We start from the raw sequence: 17,259 nt of genomic DNA on the forward strand, positions 1-17,259 counted from the left end.
TTAAACAGGGCATAGAAAGCAGTAAGGCACAAAAAATGACAAAAAACTAAAATCACCCAAAACAAAAAGTAAGGCTATAGCAAGGCATTTTTTTTGAAAATTTCAAAAAAAAAAAATTGAGTTAGGAACATCATTAGACACTAAAAACTACTGCAAAAATAATGCACATACTTAAACAGGGCATAGAAAGCAGTAAGGCACAAAAAATGACAAAAAACTAAAATCACCCAAAAAAAAAAGTAAGGCTATAACAAGGCATTTTTTTTTGAAAATTTCAAAAAAAAAAAAAATTGAGTTAAGACCATTATTAGACCTTAAAAACTACTGCAAATATAATGCACATACTTAAACAGGGCTAAGAAAGCAGTAAGGCACAAAAAATGACAAAAAACAAAAATCACCCAAAAAAAAGTAAGGCTATAACAAGGCATATTTTTTTAAAATTTAAAAAAAAAAAAAAATTGAGTTAGGACCATCATTAGACCCTAAAAACTACTGCAAATATAATGCACATACTTAAACAGGGCATAGAAAGCAGTAAGGCACAAAAAATGACAAAAAACTAAAATCACCCAAAATAAAAAATTAAGGCTATAACAAGGCATTTTTTTTGAAAATTTCAAAAAAAAAAAAATTGAGTTATGACGATCATTAGACCCTAAAAACTACTGCAAATATAATGCACATACTTAAACAGGGCATAGAAAGCAGTAAGGCACAAAAAATGACAAAAAACTAAAATCACCCAAAACAAAAAGTAAGGCTATAGCAAGGCATTTTTTTTTGAAAATTTCAAAAAAAAAAATTGAGTTAGGAACATCATTAGACACTAAAAACTACAGCAAATATAATGCACATACTTAAACAGGGCTAAGAAAGCAGTAAGGCACAAAAAATGACAAAAAACTAAAATCACCCAAAACAAAAAGTAAGGTTATAGCAAGGCACTTTTTTTGAAAATTTCAAAAAAAAAAAAAATTGAGTTAGGACCATCATTAGACCCTAAAAACTACTGCAAATATAATACACATACTTAAACAGGGCTAAGAAAGCAGTAAGGCACAAAAAATGACAAAAAACTAAAATCACCCAAAATAAAAATTAAGGCATTTTTTTTGAAAATTTCAAAAAAAAAAAAATTGAGTTAGGACCATCATTAGACCCTAAAAACTACTGCAAAAATAATGCACATACTTAAACAGGGCTACAAAAGCAGTAAGGCACAAAAATGACAAAAAACTAAAATCACCCAAAATAAAAAATTAAGGCTATAACAAGGCATTTTTTTTTTTGAAAATTTCAAAAAAAAAAAATTTGAGTTAGGACCATCATTAGACCCTAAAAACTACTGCAAATATAATACACATACTTAAACAGGGCTAAGAAAGCAGTAAGGCACAAAAAATGACAAAAAACTAAAATCACCCAAAATAAAAATTAAGGCATTTTTTTTGAAAATTTCAAAAAAAAAAAATTTGAGTTAGGACCATCATTAGACCCTAAAAACTACTGCAAATATAATACACATACTTAAACAGGGCTAAGAAAGCAGTAAGGCACAAAAAATGACAAAAAACTAAAATCACCCAAAATAAAAATTAAGGCATTTTTTTTGAAAATTTCAAAAAAAAAAAAATTGAGTTAGGACCATCATTAGACCCTAAAAACTACTGCAAAAATAATGCACATACTTAAACAGGGCTACAAAAGCAGTAAGGCACAAAAAATGACAAAAAACTAAAATCACCCAAAACAAAAAGTAAGGCTATAGCAAGGCATTTTTTTTGAAAATTTCAAAAAAAAAAAAATTGAGTTTAGACCATCATTAGACCCTAAAAACTACTGCAAATATAATGCACATACTTAAACAGGGCATAGAAACCAGTAAGGCACAAAAAATGACAAAAAACTAAAATCACCCAAAACAAAAAGTAAAGCTGTTGCAAGGAATTTTTTTTGAAAATTTCAAAAAAGAAAAATTGAGTTAAGACCATCATTAGACCCTAAAAACTACTAGAATTATAATGCACATACTTAAAACTTGCATAGAATGCAGTAAGGCACAAAAAAATGGCAAAAATCAAAAATCCACCGAACGTAAGAGGTAAGGCATAAAGTCAAAAATTTTCAAAAAAAATAAAATTGAGTTAAGACCATCATTAGACCCTAAAAACTACTAGAATTATAATGCACATACTTAAAACTTGCATAGAATGCAATAAGGCCCAAAAAATGGCAAACATCAAAAAATAACCCAACCATCAGATGTAAGGCTATATTAAGGCATAATGTCAAAAAATTTCAAACCCAAAAAAATTGAGTTAAAACCATCATTAGACCCTAAGATTTACTAAAAATATACTGCACATACTTAAAACGGGCAAAGGATAAAGTAAGGCACAAAAAAAGGCAAAAATCTAAAATTCCCCCAACGTCGGAGGTAAGGCTATAGTAAGGCATAAAGTAATAAATAAACAAAAATAAAAAATTGTGTTAAGACCATTATTAGACCGTAAAAATTACTGGAAACATAATGCACATACTTTAAACGGGCTAAAAACGGGCTAAGGATGCAGTAAGGCATAAAGTCAAAAATAAAAAAAATAAAACACTAGAAACTTTGCATTGGTGCGACAATGCAACTTGGAAAGCGAATCCACAGAAAATGAACAATATGTTCTTCAGTAATTGAAGATTTAAGAAAGAATTGTTCAGAGTTTCAGATACTGAGCAGTGCAAGACTTGAACCAGGGTCCTCATGATGATTGCTTGAACAAAGGAGTAGGATCTTATCACACTGAGCTACAGCTGACCTTACTTTCCAGCTTTACCAGTCATTGAAAGTAAGGTTATGATAAGGCGTGAAGTTAAAGATTAAAAAAAAAACAAAAAAAATTGTGTTAAGACCATTTTTTGACCCTAAAAACTACTAGAAATATAATGCACATACTTAAAACGGGCAAAGGATGCAGTAAGGCAGGAAAAAAGGCAAAAATCGAAAATTCACCAAAAGTCGGAAGTAAGGCTATAGTAAGTCATAAAGTCAAAAAGTTAAAAAAATAATAATAATTGAGTAAAGATCATCATTAGACTCTTACAACTACTAGTAATATAATGCACATACTTAAAACGGGCAAATGATACTATAAGCTACAAAAAAAGACAAAAATAAAAAATTCCCCCAACGTCGGAGGTAAGGCTATAGTAAGGCATGAAGTCAAAATATTTCAACCCCAAAAAAACTGAGTTAAGACCATCATTAGACTCTATAAACTACTAGAAATACATTGCACATACTTAATCCAGCCAAAGGATGCTGTAAGGCACAAAAAAAGGCAAAAATCGAAAATTCACCCAACGTCGGAGGTAAGGCTATAGTAAGGAATAAATTCAAAAAATTTCAACCCCAAAAAAATTGAGTTAAGACCATCATTAGACTCTATCAACTCCTAGAAATAGAATGCACATGCTTAAATCGGGCAAAGGATGCTGTAAAGCACGAAAAAAGTAAAAAATCGAAAATTCACCAAACGTCGGAGGTAAGGCTATAGGAAGGCATGAAGTAAAAATATTTCAACCCAAAAAAAATTGAGTTAAGACCATCATTAGACCCTATAAACTACTAGAAATAGAATGCACATACTTAAATCGGGCAAGGGATGCTGTAAGGCACAAAAAAAGGCAAAAATAAAAAATTCACCAGAGGCCAGAGGTAAGGCTATAGTAAGGCATAAAGTCAAAATATTTCAACCCCAAAAAAATTGAGTTAACATTCATTAGACTCTATAAACTACTAGAAATAGAATGTACAAACTTAAAACGGGCAAAGGATGCTGTAAGGCACAAAAAAAGGCAAAAATCAAAAATTCACCCAACGTCGGAGGTAAGGCTATAGTAAGTATAGTAATGAAATCAAAACATTTCCAAAAATAAAAATTTGAGTTAAGACCATCATTAGACTCTAAAACTACTGTTAATATTGTGCACATACTTAAACCTGGGCTAAGTTGTTAAAATATTCTATACCTGTAAGAAGTAGGAACATAGTGGATCCTCCTTGTTCTGCTCATCATAGAATAATCCTCCTGCCGCAAAGATCTGGTTCTCCTTGGTCACCAGGCTGATGTGATTTTTGGGAACCTGCCTGGAGAGAGAAGCTGCGAAGCATTCGTTACCTGTTGGGTCGTAGGCCACGGCCCCTGTGTCGCTCACCATGAGTATCAGGTCCCTGCCAAACATCCCAAAACGCATGTTGTCATTCAGGATTCCTGGAAGGAGGCTTTCTTCCTCCTTTTTGTCGTCACTCTCTCCATCTCCAGACGCTCCTTTATCCTCCTCCTTACTTTGGCTTTTTCTTTCTTCTGGTAATTTTCCCGCATGGGCGTCCCAAACTAACTGCAGCTTCTGCTGTAGCTCAGGGTTGAAAGAGATCAGTTGGTGTTTCTCCACTTTTTCTTTCAGGTAGTCCTCAGGGACAAGACGCAAACGAACACAATCCAGCAAATTCACAAGTTCCTTCTCTCTGTTTTCCTTGTCCCAGGTTACCCACTTCATCAAGGCCTCAAACACAACCTCCTCGGTCTCCACATTCAGATTATCATTGATCAGAATGGCTGCCAGCTCACTTGGCTGCAGCTGGAAGAACTCTTCGTCTCTGGATATGAGTTGGAAATGGTCGCAAGCAAAATTTCTGGCAGTCACAGCTAATCTGGGACAGTCCAGCATCAAGCCAAGCCTGAAGATAGCCAGACAGTTACTGAGGCTCAGACGCTTTTGTAAGAAAGACACACACACAGTGAAGATTGAGGGGATCTGGTACATGTTAGCTACAGCAAAGATGTCCTGGACGTTCTGCTCGGTCACATTGATCTTAGAGGTGTAGAGGTACTTCAGGATCAGCCCCATGACTCCAGGCTCCACATCCTCCAGGACAACTTCCTTCTTCTTACTTTCCTCCAAGTCAGACAGGAAGATGGAGCGGAAGTAGGAGCTGCAGGCGCACAGGACCAACCGGTGACAGGGAAACTCTTTGTCTTTGATCTTGAGCACACAGTCAACCAGCTTCTCGCTCTCCAGCAGGTCGTACAGGCCGTCCTGTAGCAGAGTCTGCTGGTACATTCTGGGCTCGTCCATGGGGTTTAAAGGCAGAGCCATATTTCCTGACACAAGGAGAACAGAGAGCCTTCCAGGAGCTGCACAATAAACTAAAGCTCACTTCTCCCAGCCGGGAAAGAGGACTTGGAAGCACCGTCACTCTGCACACCAGTCCCTCAGCTGTCCTGACCCTTCAACCCAGCCCCAACTGGAAGCTTATTTATAGACATGGTGCTCACTGTGGGCTTTATTTTGGAGCATGAAATGCAATCTCCCGTTCTCTGTCCTGTTGTTTCACCAGTCAGCCACAGCCCTGTACAGCCCACCCTCTGTTCGACAGCTGACATGATGCCTTCATGGGAAATAGTTCAACATGAGTCATAGTCATGGAGTGTTTGGCAGTGAAACGGTTTGGAGACATCCGGGAAAGTCTCATCTAAGTGACATGGTCAACTGGCTATTTTTTTTTTTTTTTTTTAAATCAATCTGATTTGTTACAGCCGTTGGTAAACCTGAATTGGGACGTCCTACAGTCAAAATTTAGGCAAATTTAAAAACTTTTATTTTGAATAAAATATCAATGTAAGATGGAGGCGATAGAGCATTAGTGTGCTACCTAGCATTAAACAATTAGCTGAGGTGGAAAAGATTATTTCTGTAATTTTCTACATTTTCTTTTTTTTGTTAAATGACCCTAAAATTAAGAAATCAAATTACCATTATTATTTTACATCAGTTTTATATCGTACTTTTCTGGGAACTCAACGCTGTTTTACAATGAAGGAAGCAGTGTTGGGGTTTGATGCCTTGCTCAAGGGCAGTTTGGCAGTGCTACCAGAGCAACGTGCATTTTTTTGGCCCACACTGGGACTTGAAACAACGCATTTGAGTTTATGAACGTTTTAGTGATGGATATACAAAGAAAAAGTAGCTGTTCTTCAATCATGAACATTTGAGTTCTGGTTAGTCTTATTTTTTTTTTTATCTTCGAACACAATGACATTAACAAAGAGCTGCCGTCCTTTTTCTTATCGACTGTTCAGGCACAGCTTAGCGTTTATAGGTGAGAGCAGTAAATGTAAATGTTGAATATTTCACAGTTTTACTGACAAAATAAGACATTCATGCACTCAAGTGTAAAAATCCATTTATTCACATTCAATCAGAAAGATAAAAAATAATGACAACACATGATGCTTGAGAGAAATGTTAACTCTTTATTTTGGGTTGATTTCAGTGACTCCTAGAAATGAAATGGGGAAATGTATCACTCTTGTTTTAGTAAAACTAATTTTAAAGTTGAAATTATCCTTCAAGTATAAATATGGTTCAGTTTATTTACAGTGAACAGTCAGACTTTATATTTTAAATCCTAACAGGTGACAACACTGTCGGCCACTCCAATGTTTGCGTCCTTTATTACGTAGCGTTTATTCAGCTTTCTTCTTGCTGGGATCTACCACAGGTTGAGCTGTAGCAGAAGTTGGTGCAGTAGGAGAAATAACGGCTGTCGTGTCACCGTTTGGAGCTGGTGTAGGAGGAAGTGGGTCAGGATCATGGATCAGGGCTTGTTTCCTCTCTTGCTCTTTGATCACTTGCACCAGGCAGTAGGTGACGAACATGGTGATGAAGGTGGTTATGGGGAAGCCTGAGGAGGACCATTCAGAGTCATCAGAGTGGGAAGGAACTGAAACTGTGTGTGAAATATGGAAAACACAAGGTCACCTTTGAGGAACAGCCGTTTGGCCACCAGCTTGGCAAAATCCAAACTGTTCAGAGCTAGAACGTTGGCGAGAACAATACACCAGAAGTTAAAAGTGTTGAAAACAGCTCGGACGCGTCGGGACATTGCCTCTGGCATTTCCACCTGTAAACAGAAGTAAAAAGTACTGATATCCAACTCCGGTAGAAGTAATGTTAATTGATTGAAATTGTACAAGTAAGTCCTTCATAAAATACTCAAAAACAAGTAAAAAGCAGATATATTAAATAGTACTAAAAGTTATTAGTTGCTTTCACCTCCCTCAATTATTCCTGGTAATTTATTTACCATAAAGGCATCTGTATAAAATGTACAATTATTCTTTTTAAATAAACACCAATGAATTCAATTCAAAATATAGCTAATATGCTGTTTTGGCACCATGCATTATGTTTAATCTGGTTGGTCGGCTATGATTGTTGTCTGGTCCTTTCATTTTTTGCAGTTTCACAATGTCCACTGATCATTTTATGACAAAGGATAATAATTTACTCAGTAACGGCAGGGTGTAGAAATGTAACAAATGACTTTACTTCTTTTAAAACATACTTAAGTACAAGAATTAACAAAATTACTGATTTAGAAATACTGTATATCCATAAAAGCTCCTCAATTACAGTAATGTGAGTACTTGTAATCAGTTACTTTCACCTCTGACTGTAAGCACCACATCAACACTCAATAAACCAACACTTATGTCAGCATTGACATGGTAAAGTGATTGTGATTGTCACCAGAAACCTCAAAAGAAGAAAAAGGCTCCAGGGAGAAGAACTTGGCCATCCACATCTCCAAGTTGAGACCGAGGCAGTTGAAAAAAGCCCAGAAGAAAACGACCTGACAAGGGCCGAGCCACACGGCGGTGACGCCAAAGGTGCAGAGTGTAGCCACCAGCTCTTTCACCACGTCATCATGCTTTTTACCCAGGTAATCATACACATACCTGATAATAAAAACCACATCAGCACTTCTACATGTGAGGTAAAAGCAACTTTAGATCAGAGCAGCTTAACACACTCACTTGCAAAGCCAGTCGTTTATCCCTCTGTCGAAATGGCTACAAAAAGACACTCTGTTAGCGTCATGTCCTTCGATTCTGCATTAAAAGAACCTATAGTGATCCGACTGTGTGGCTTCACTCACGTTTCAGCAAACACGTAGAGCAAGGTGATGCATTTAGGAGGTTTGGGCGGGTCCAGATGATCCAGTTTCGACACGGTGTTGATAACTCCAAACATCACGGCAGCTTTCACCCAATCATACACCAGATTGAAGTAAGCCAGACCAACTGAATCAGAGCAGATACACAAATTAACACCAGATTACAGCCATGGCAAATTATTGGAAGGTAAACTGCATAGTATGGATGAGAGAATGTTCAATAAAAGGTACAAAATAATGACAAAGTATTGAATAACCCAGTGGTTCTAAAAACTGTTTTGGTTCAAGTACCACCAAGGTTATGTCCGACTAACCTTTGTTGCTCAGAATTCTGTGAAAAAACAACTATAGAGCATAATGATGGATTGAACGAGTGATAGCACACATTTGAAAGAATGTCATTATGTAAACAAGAGGAACGAACAGTATTTAGTACTTCCTGAATGGATTTATTTCTAGAGTTTTTATCATTCACGTTCATCTCACGCCTGGTGTGGAACCAAGACTAACCTTTGTATTTTCAGTTCATGTTCTAAATAAGATCATTTCTATCATCACTTTGTGTATTTTGTCTGTTCTTTTTATTATTCACTATATTTTTCTCTTTTTTGTGTGTTTTTGTTGTCGTTTTTGCGTGGTTTTTGGTGTGTGGCTGTTTCTCGTATGTTTCTCTGTTATTTTTGTGTATTTTGTCGGGATCTTGAATATTTATCTCTCATTTAATGTCTCTTTGTTGTTGTTGTTTTGTGTGTTGCTGGTAATTTTTAGTATGATTATCATTTTAAACCAAAAATAAACATAAAACCCCTTATTTCTCTCTCTCAAGTACCCCCTGTAGTGCCGTTACCCCAATTTGAGAAACACGGTCTTGAAGTATTGTTTAACCCACCTAGAGCCCAGTCAGACACACGCTTCAGCAGCTTCATGTCGTTGGGGATGGTGAGGATATACATGAAGTGAAAAAGCACGTCCACCATGAGGATGATTCCCACATACATGGCAGCCTGCAGGTTGATGTTCCACATCTCTCTCTCTTTCCTGCTGAGGTCAGATTTGTTGGCCTGCAGATGGCAGCAAACATACGTCACATAAAGCCACAGAAAACAGCAGCATGCACCGAGAGTTTTTAGGGGTTTTACTTTACTACAGAAAAAAATAAAAAATAAATAAGAGCTTCATTATTTTTCTTGCAAAGGAAAAAAAATTAAAAATCTCACCGTGCACAGACAGATTTATTCAATTATTCATGCTTTTAAATCTCTTTTGGATCATATTTGCGTACATCCCTTGCAACTTCTCAAATATTTAAAATGATGTTATGAAGCTTTCATCATTAAAAGAGCGGTTTTACTTTTACTTTTTGGAGTTTAACGTAACGCATAAAGTCTCAGTCATCCAGGCCGTGTTAATTATAGTAGTTTATGCACGGCAATTGATTCAAAGTTTGTAGAAAACTTCACGTCCAGAATAACTATTGTTTAATTGAGTCTGGTCGCTATGACTGAATTAGATACTAATACTGTTGTTATGAGATCCTGCTTACTTGGACATAAAACTTGTCAAAGGTCATGATGGGCCCAAAATAGAAGAATGGAAGGTAGAAGTTGTACTTGAGCAGCTCCAGGATGTTGTAGTTTCCATCTTTTCTTTCACAATTCTCGAGAGCAAAGCTCATACAGCGCATGATGGTAAACCCACACCCTCCGTAGAACAGAACATGACGCAGCTCAAAGTCGCCCTCCACAAAGCCGGCCTGTGCGAAGAAGAAGAAACAGGGAATGAAGAAGTAATGTCTTCTTCATTTGGAAAGCATTGTTACAGTTTTACCTGCCAGGAAACGAAGGGCTCGCACTTAAACGTCGCGAGAGTAGAAAGACCGGTGACAAAGCACAACCAGCGGATTTTCACTAAGGAGATGCTGTAGAGGAGGATACAGTGGGACAGGATGAGAGTGACGTAGGTCCAGCCCATACTGGTCCATACAGCCAGCAGCCCGTACACCAGGTAGACCAAGGACCTGTACTGTGGGACACAGAGAGAGCACAGTGAGTGTCATTCCTAATATGCAGATACAAAACATAAGCATCTCTCAGCTTCTTGTAGCGGCAGAAAAGCGCCAAATATTTTATTGACAAAAAATAAAGTCTTTTAAATCATTTATTTGTATTTTTATTTGGGGTTTGGTAAATATCATTGGGGAAACTTGTTGTGTGTTTGCAGCTATGCTGATAAGATGTTGTACATGTGGTTTGAGGACAAAGTGTGTCTATGTGCACGAGAAATTCTGACTAACAAATACAACTTCCTGTGTTGGGTTCATTCTTAGCTCACGCTGGGTTTTGCATAGTCAAAACTTAACTTTACACTTTGATCATCAAATTAGGTTTCAAGGTGTTTTTACCTCAAATCTGGAAAAATTTAGATATGAAATCAAGTTTTCCTGCCCTAAATTCATCTCTCTACCATCATGCATGTCTCCCTCACAGTATATTTTGCAATACAAACACTTAACTCTGTACTTATCTCATTTCTTAAAGGTCCCACATCATGCTATTTTTCACCCATCTTCATTTGTTCTACGTACCCCAAAAACATAGTATTTGAGGTTTATTTTCCCAAACTTGCCGGTTTCCAGAGTTTTAGCCTCTGAAAAGTCACTTTCTGAGCAACTCTACACAAACAGGCTGATTTCCGTCCTACTTATGCATATTCATGAGTAGGCGTGTCTATAGACGGGACACTGACTTCCTCCTCCCCGCACGGTGACGTAGGGCCAGAGGACGGCCCGCCCTCCTCCCACCTACTCCGTAGCTGAGCTCATGCTGCTTTATAAACACGAGACAGAGCGTGGGGGCGGGGCGTTCACCGGTACATACATAGACTGTAGAAAATACATACATAGCACTGCGCGAAGGACGCTGAAATGCTCACCTTTGTGGGCGTGTCTGTTTACATGTCAATCACGGCAGAGAGCTTCCTGGAGGCGCGGCTTCTCCAGCTCAGTGCTGCGTCAAATTCATCATCAAAGTGGGAACGCGTCATCAAATTGGAGCGAAGTGTTTGGGCTCACCCTGCAGTAAGAAAGGAGTAAATCACCCTTTAACTAATGATTGAGGGACTCAATGAAAAAACTTTGGACATGTGTATGAAGCCCATAATGACGTTTAAAGCACAGAAAAGTCAATTTAGCATAACATGGGCCCTTTAAGCAAACCAGTTGAGCTCCCTGCCTTTTATTATCTCCAAAAGTCCCTTCACCAGTGAAGCCTGTGTCTACCCACCTGCTCCGATTCATCATCTACAGTTTAGCTAATGATATAAAAAGCCACTGTGCCGTGTTGTAAAAATACACGACAACAAAGATGGTTTCGAATATCAACAAGATTTTCTGACGGCAACTTACAGTCAGAGATCAATTCACCCTAAATGACCCACAATAAATGTCTTTATCCTTTATTTCAGTGTTCACCTGTGGAGCCAGCATGGAGCAGATCTTTGCAAACAGCACATGACCAGAGAGAGCGAACAGGATGTGCTCTTTGAAGGTAGAAAACCACATCATCCACTCATGATCACCAGTGTCCTGCAGAGCAGAGAGAGCAGCATCAAACACCAGAGATCCTCATGCATCACCATCATGATGATCTGTAAAGGCTCGCTCACCATTTTTCTCCCAAAATAATACCATCCTGGCTTCACGTTGGACTGGAAGGTCTTCCTGTTCACATTAGCTGAAGAATAAAGACCAAGTTACTCTTGTTCATCAGTCTAAGTGCTTTCATAATGTTTGAATTTGGCTTTTTTTTTTTTTTTATTAAAAGACAAATCCTTTGTTACTCTGACAGTTGGAGACGTGCAGAGACTGAGGTACTATTTTCCTCCGATTCACCGCGTCGTTAATACTGACATCCGATCCCTCTCGGCATACGTTGCATAGCTACATCTCCTCACCCTCACACAGGGCCACGCCTCCATGTCTTTCCCTCACATTGTGTTTGAACGTGGCAGCGCCACAGTGTTAAATTTAACCCCTGAATCCTAAACATACTGCACAGGAAGGACAAAAAATAAGAGTTCATTTAAACTTGGATTTGATATTTACGAGCAACCCCTAGGGAAAAACGTTTTGGTCTCATCTCAGTAGAAATAAATATCAACTCTTTATTAACACTGCTGAGCTGTTATCGTCAGAGTTCTTTCTAAAAACTACCATCTGTGCAAACATGGCGCAATGCATCAAAACCAAGGGCTGCTTTAAAGCTCATCAGTGGTGTTAGCAAAAGAAATACGCCTTCCATTGTTTTATATTTTAAATCCTTAGCGGTTATGGTCGTAAACAAGGTCTAATATTCTCATTCATGACAACAAATCCTCAAATCTCAAGTTGAAGAAACACAAACTGTGAGTAATGCGACGATATACTTTTGTCCTGATTCTATTTTAATAAAGATAATTGGGTGCCGATTCGATTTATATTCATATTTGGATTTATTAATTGATGTGTGATTCGATTGTAATGATTGTGGTGATTTTAGTTTCCTTATCCAAAAACAAAAGTTGAAGCATACACTTCTAAAAACAATATACGAGTCATAGTTTCAAAAAGACAATGCACAAGTCAGTGACATTATTTCAACCCCATACGTATGTATATATATATAGATATATAATCATTTTTTTCTTGGATTCTGAAGAGGAAAATCACTGTTCAATATTGTTACTCTTAAAAAAAAAAGACAAAAAAAAAAAAAAAAATCACAATACATCCACTTTCCAGACTACCGTATATTGCCTTTAGCCTGTAGATTTACATAATACATACAATGCAATTCAAAAACAACAACCAAGAACTGAAGTTTTTAAATCTATATTTTAATATTTAAAAGGACTTTAGACTATGTTTCTATCTACATTTTGTGAGCACGTCAGACTAACTGGAAATAAAGTGTATTTTGTACATTTTAAAACAGCTACTTCTTTCCTGAGTGTGTTGATGTGTGCAAATACTTACAACTGGAGGCCTCAAAGACCCAGCTGGCTGCCCAAAACATGGCCAGACACAGCACAGTGTTATAGAAGTACAGCTCATACTTTGGTAGAGCAGCTTTAATGCCCATGGTGACGCTGGGAGGAGAAGAGACCAGTGGAAGCTCCTGGGGAGAAAAAACACAAAAAGGAAAGGCAACAGTTGGGAAACAAATCAAAAAGGAGTTTTAGCGTGTTTTTATAGTAAATATAAAACCTAACCACACTATACATCCTCTATGACTTACTCTGCTCTTCATATGTTAAAAAAAAAATCACACTTAGGCTCAGAAAAGCCTAAACAATAAAAGTAACTTTCAACAACACACATCCTACAGGGTGTGCAGTGCACAACTCGGTTAATTATCGACATCCTTGGGATTATTTCCTAATTAACTCGGTTAAGAAAGTCCAGTAATTCAGTATTTGTGTTGGTTCAAAGGAAAGATTTATTTGTCATTATTCGTACCTACATTGTAGAGGTTCCCATGCGCTGATGCGTTAAAAGGCGTGAAAAACCAGTTGACACTCCTCACTCTGTGTGTGTGTGTGTGTGTGTGTGTGTGTGTGTCCTGTTTAACAGGTGAATGCAAACTGAGCATGCGCACTGAGTCCCACAGCGCTACCCACATACACCTGATTACCAGGTAAAGACCAGCTGGGACTGGATTGAATAAGTGACCAAAGCAAAGAATATCAACATTTCATTAATTTTAGATTATTGGTTTAGTTTAAAATTAAAATAAAAACAGCATTTAGTGTTTTACGAAAGATTTTTTGCCTCGAATATTATATCTTAGATATTTAAATTCCTGCTATGGGGTGAGCAAAAAGCACTTCTGAAATTGAGTTGTGAATTGTAGGCAGGAAATACGCAATAAAGTTCAAAGTTTTGAGGTTAGAAATGATAACAGGAAATGGAGATGTCGTGTGTGTGTGTGTGTGTGTGTGTGTGTGTGTGTGTGTGTGTGTGTGTGTGTGTGTGTGTGTGTGTGTGTGTGTGTGTGTGTGTGTGTGTGTGTGTGTGTGTGTGTGTGTGTGCGTGTGTCAGCTTCCATCTTCTATTCAAAATATATAATATATACTATGATTTCCACAATCAGCCCCAAACATGAATGCTTGATCAATTCAATTTAAAGGATCTGATACGTCCATGTGTGTAAATGTATAATATTTGTAGACTTAACTTAATTGTATACGCTCTATATTTATAGCTATAATTTATTCACTGCAGAGCCATTGTAATAAAAGTCATTATGGAAATATTTCAGTATTTCTGATTGTGGTTGTGCTGTAACAGTTTCCAAATGCTAATGGTTTATTTAGAGTCAGTGACAGAAGCTAATCTGTGGCTGTTTTTGGCCAAAGTTGGCAGCAGAATCTGACACAACAGGTTGCGTAGCATCATTAAAAATCCACACACACACTTTCTGTTTTATCTCCATAGTTACGTGATAATCATTGTAACCCTATAGTGATGTCACTGAAATAATGTCAATGAATCCTGTTGCTTCTGCCAGTTCAAAATTGACAGGTCGTCAACAGCCACATTATGAACTGGTTTTAATTAAGACATGTTTTACTAGATTTAAAATCATTATTCATGGACAGTGGATTGACTGCATAACCAATCCGATCTATGCAGTTTGCATGTTTTCCCCAAGAGTTTGTTGGGTTAAACCTCCACTGATCAACAACACTCCAATATGTTAGTATCAGGTTTGGTTTTTGCATGGAAGGGAAATGTCGAGATGGTTTTCTTTTATATTTCTGCTTCTTCTTTATTTTGATACAAAGACGAACGATTGAAGATGGCTCTCCAACATCTTTGAATTGTACATTTTACAAACAGTATCAGGTTTGCTTTTCCTCATCACAATTAAAGAGTCTAAAGATACCAACAAAGAGCAGCTGTCTACTATTTATAACCATGCACACAGCACTAACCAGCTGCACGTCACACACACTACAACAATTACACAAAGCTTCAAAACATAAAAATCAAACTTGTGTTGTTGTTTTTTGTCCCTGTTCTCTTGCTGTCTGTACAACATATCAATCACAGCAGATCACACTCCCTGGTGTGTGTGTGTGCTCAGAGATGCCTTTAAATGCCACACAGTCACGGGCCTCACTTTGTCCTCTGCAGCACCTGTCGTGATACTGACCTTGAACGCAGCAGTTGGAGGCCCTGAAGAAGTTTTCCTAAAAGTCTTTGAGGTTCCTTCACAACACGATGAAACTCAGAAGGTGGAGAGGTTTTGATGATTGAAATGGATGACAACGTGAAGTTTGACATGTGCTGGACGCACAGGGTGGGCTGAGGATCCCTCTGACTCCCAGAGAGGGAGATGCCACTGGTTAAAGGTGACATGGTGTATTTATACTTTGACCACTGACACAGAGGGAGGCGGAGCAGCTAAAATCAGAAATACACTGTAAGCCATGGTCATCAGAGCTTCCTTTCTTATGTGTCTCCATCAAAATTAAATTAAAAAAACCAGCCTTTTATCAGATATAGAAAAGAATATAATCATTTTATTGTAATTGCACAAAGTACAATAAAATTGCACACGCCCCTCCTAATAAAATTCAAGTACACTTCAAAGATTCAAGCCAAACAAACACAGCTATCATAAAAACAACTTAAGTTACGGTAAAAGTCTGTCGGAATAAAAAGTTCATCAGTATAAAAGTTCATGGCGTAAAATAATAAAAAAGAGACATATTTCATTTTCATATATAATGTAGCTGTGATCTCAACATAAAACATATATGTTAAACTAGGGGTTCTCAACTGGTCTCACCCACATTTTGCCGCAGTCATTAAATGGTGACCCACTTTTTTTTTTTTTTTTTTAGAATTCAACCAATCAAATTTAGTTTTTCAAAAATAGCTGTTGAAAACACACCTAAATAATGTTTTTTTAAAACATAAATCCATATATTTTCCTGTACAACATGCATTTCACAGCGTGCCTGGCAAAAGAAAATATTATTTCAAAATAAAAGACAAGTTCAAAATCAATGGGAAGAACGCGGTAAGAGGCAAATTCTTCTCCTGTTGGTTGGTGCGGTTTGATTTGCGCGGCAAGAGCGTTGGCCGCGACATGCATGCTCCCGTTGTTCCGTGACATTTGTCATTCGCTTGAGTTGTAAATATTGAACTCCTGCAAATGTTTCACGTAACGCGCATTTACGAAGTCAATCAGAGTCTTTGCTGTCAATGACGTCAGGCCGTCAGGCCGTCAAGGCGTAAACTGGTCTTTTCACCCATTTCAGCATGGTGGCGGTGCGTGAACACCTGGATCTCTACAACATCATCAGAGCAGCGATGTTACTGGGGTCCTCCATAGTTTCTGGTAAAAAGGGAGTCTGGTTTTATATTCGCTTCAGATGTGCATATGAAGCAAATTTTGGGGAATATGTTTTTCCATCCTGCAGAAGCATTCGCGCGATGCCCGCATTACAAATATTTGTGCCGCGTCCGATGTGAATAAGCTTACTTGAAAGGAAGTGAAATGTTTGATACCTGTTCCACTGCATCTCCCAGCTTCATGATCTGTGCAGACTGACCACTGGTCTGAGCTTTGGATGAATATAACAAGATCTCCAGATCCGCCACTTTTGAAAACTTCGGGTGGACTTTCTCATTCGGGTCCACAAAGTGTTCAATCTCAGCCATGGTGAACTCTCTGCATGCAAAGCAAAGCAAACGTCTTGCTAAGTGTTCTTTGATCACCAGCTAAGAACGTTTGAAATGGCCTGAGTTTAAGCACCGAACACGAATGAGTCCAGATCGAGGAGATATTTCATTTCTGAAGGAGTTTCCGATCTGAGCAGCTGCGAATGGCAGCTTTCCTTGGTTAAACTCCAGCAAAGGTTTGAAGAAACATTCCCTGAGCGGTTTCAGGTCTCAAAAAACTGCAGAGATCAAATCACATCAAACAGGTTGATCACACTTTCTGTTCTTTACACCTTAAGCACACTGAGACGATGCTTTACCCAGGCACGTTTCCTCCAGGCCCGATGGATGTCTGAAACAGTGGGTTGAAGGAGACAGGAGGACTGAGCTCATTCTTTGTGGAAGGAGACTTAACTTTATATTTCACAAACAACTCAGCCAGTTCTTGTTGACTGGAGTTATCCATCTGAGATACAAGAAATCACATTTAGAAGGTTTACTGACTGACCACTAGATGGGAGCCTTACAACCA

At 37.9% G+C, this 17,259-nt stretch overlaps 2 protein-coding genes across 3 annotated transcripts in view; both read right to left on the reverse strand.

The window, feature by feature from the left end:
- klhl40b (kelch-like family member 40b) overlaps positions 1-5,301 on the reverse strand; it is a 42,544-nt gene extending 37,243 nt beyond the window's left edge. The window contains exon 1 of the mRNA XM_028434484.1: positions 4,027-5,301. Within this exon, the coding sequence (XP_028290285.1) occupies positions 4,027-5,154 (1,128 nt within the window). The 5' untranslated portion in view covers positions 5,155-5,301. The remainder of the gene's footprint in view (positions 1-4,026) is intronic.
- Positions 5,302-6,298: 997 nt separating this feature from the next.
- On the reverse strand, positions 6,299-15,404 carry hhatlb (hedgehog acyltransferase like, b). 2 transcript variants are annotated; one of them, XM_028434420.1, is made up of 12 exons: positions 15,211-15,404; positions 13,029-13,170; positions 11,681-11,748; positions 11,487-11,600; positions 9,845-10,039; positions 9,561-9,770; positions 8,907-9,078; positions 8,000-8,144; positions 7,878-7,913; positions 7,598-7,799; positions 6,820-6,961; positions 6,525-6,742 (listed from the first exon to the last, which is right to left on the reverse strand). In XM_028434420.1, the coding sequence occupies exons 2-12, from the start codon at positions 13,132-13,134 to the stop codon at positions 6,525-6,527; spliced, it is 1,608 nt and encodes a 535-aa protein (XP_028290221.1). In that variant the 5' UTR covers positions 13,135-13,170; positions 15,211-15,404. The 2 variants fall into 2 exon arrangements, with proteins under 2 accessions (XP_028290222.1, XP_028290221.1); XM_028434421.1 differs by lacking the exon at positions 15,211-15,404 and having other exon boundaries at positions 6,299-6,742; positions 13,029-13,134.
- Between the last annotated feature and the right edge of the window lie 1,855 nt (positions 15,405-17,259).

This window comes from Gouania willdenowi, chromosome 20 (assembly GCF_900634775.1).
Source record: "Gouania willdenowi chromosome 20, fGouWil2.1, whole genome shotgun sequence".
In the NCBI taxonomy this organism is placed as follows: domain Eukaryota; kingdom Metazoa; phylum Chordata; class Actinopteri; order Blenniiformes; family Gobiesocidae; genus Gouania; species Gouania willdenowi.

Excerpts from the sequence above, each read along its gene's own strand:
- hhatlb (XM_028434421.1), bottom strand. The coding sequence starts at position 13,134 with ATGGGCATTAAAGCTGCTCTACCAAAGTATGAGCTGTACTTCTATAAC. Across the intron at positions 11,601-11,680 it reads ATTATTTTGGGAGAAAAATG|GACACTGGTGATCATGAGTG; the intron begins GTGAGCGAGCCT and ends TCTGCTCTGCAG. Across the intron at positions 8,145-8,906 it reads TGTGTCTGACTGGGCTCTAG|TTGGTCTGGCTTACTTCAAT; the intron begins GTGGGTTAAACA and ends GCTCTGATTCAG.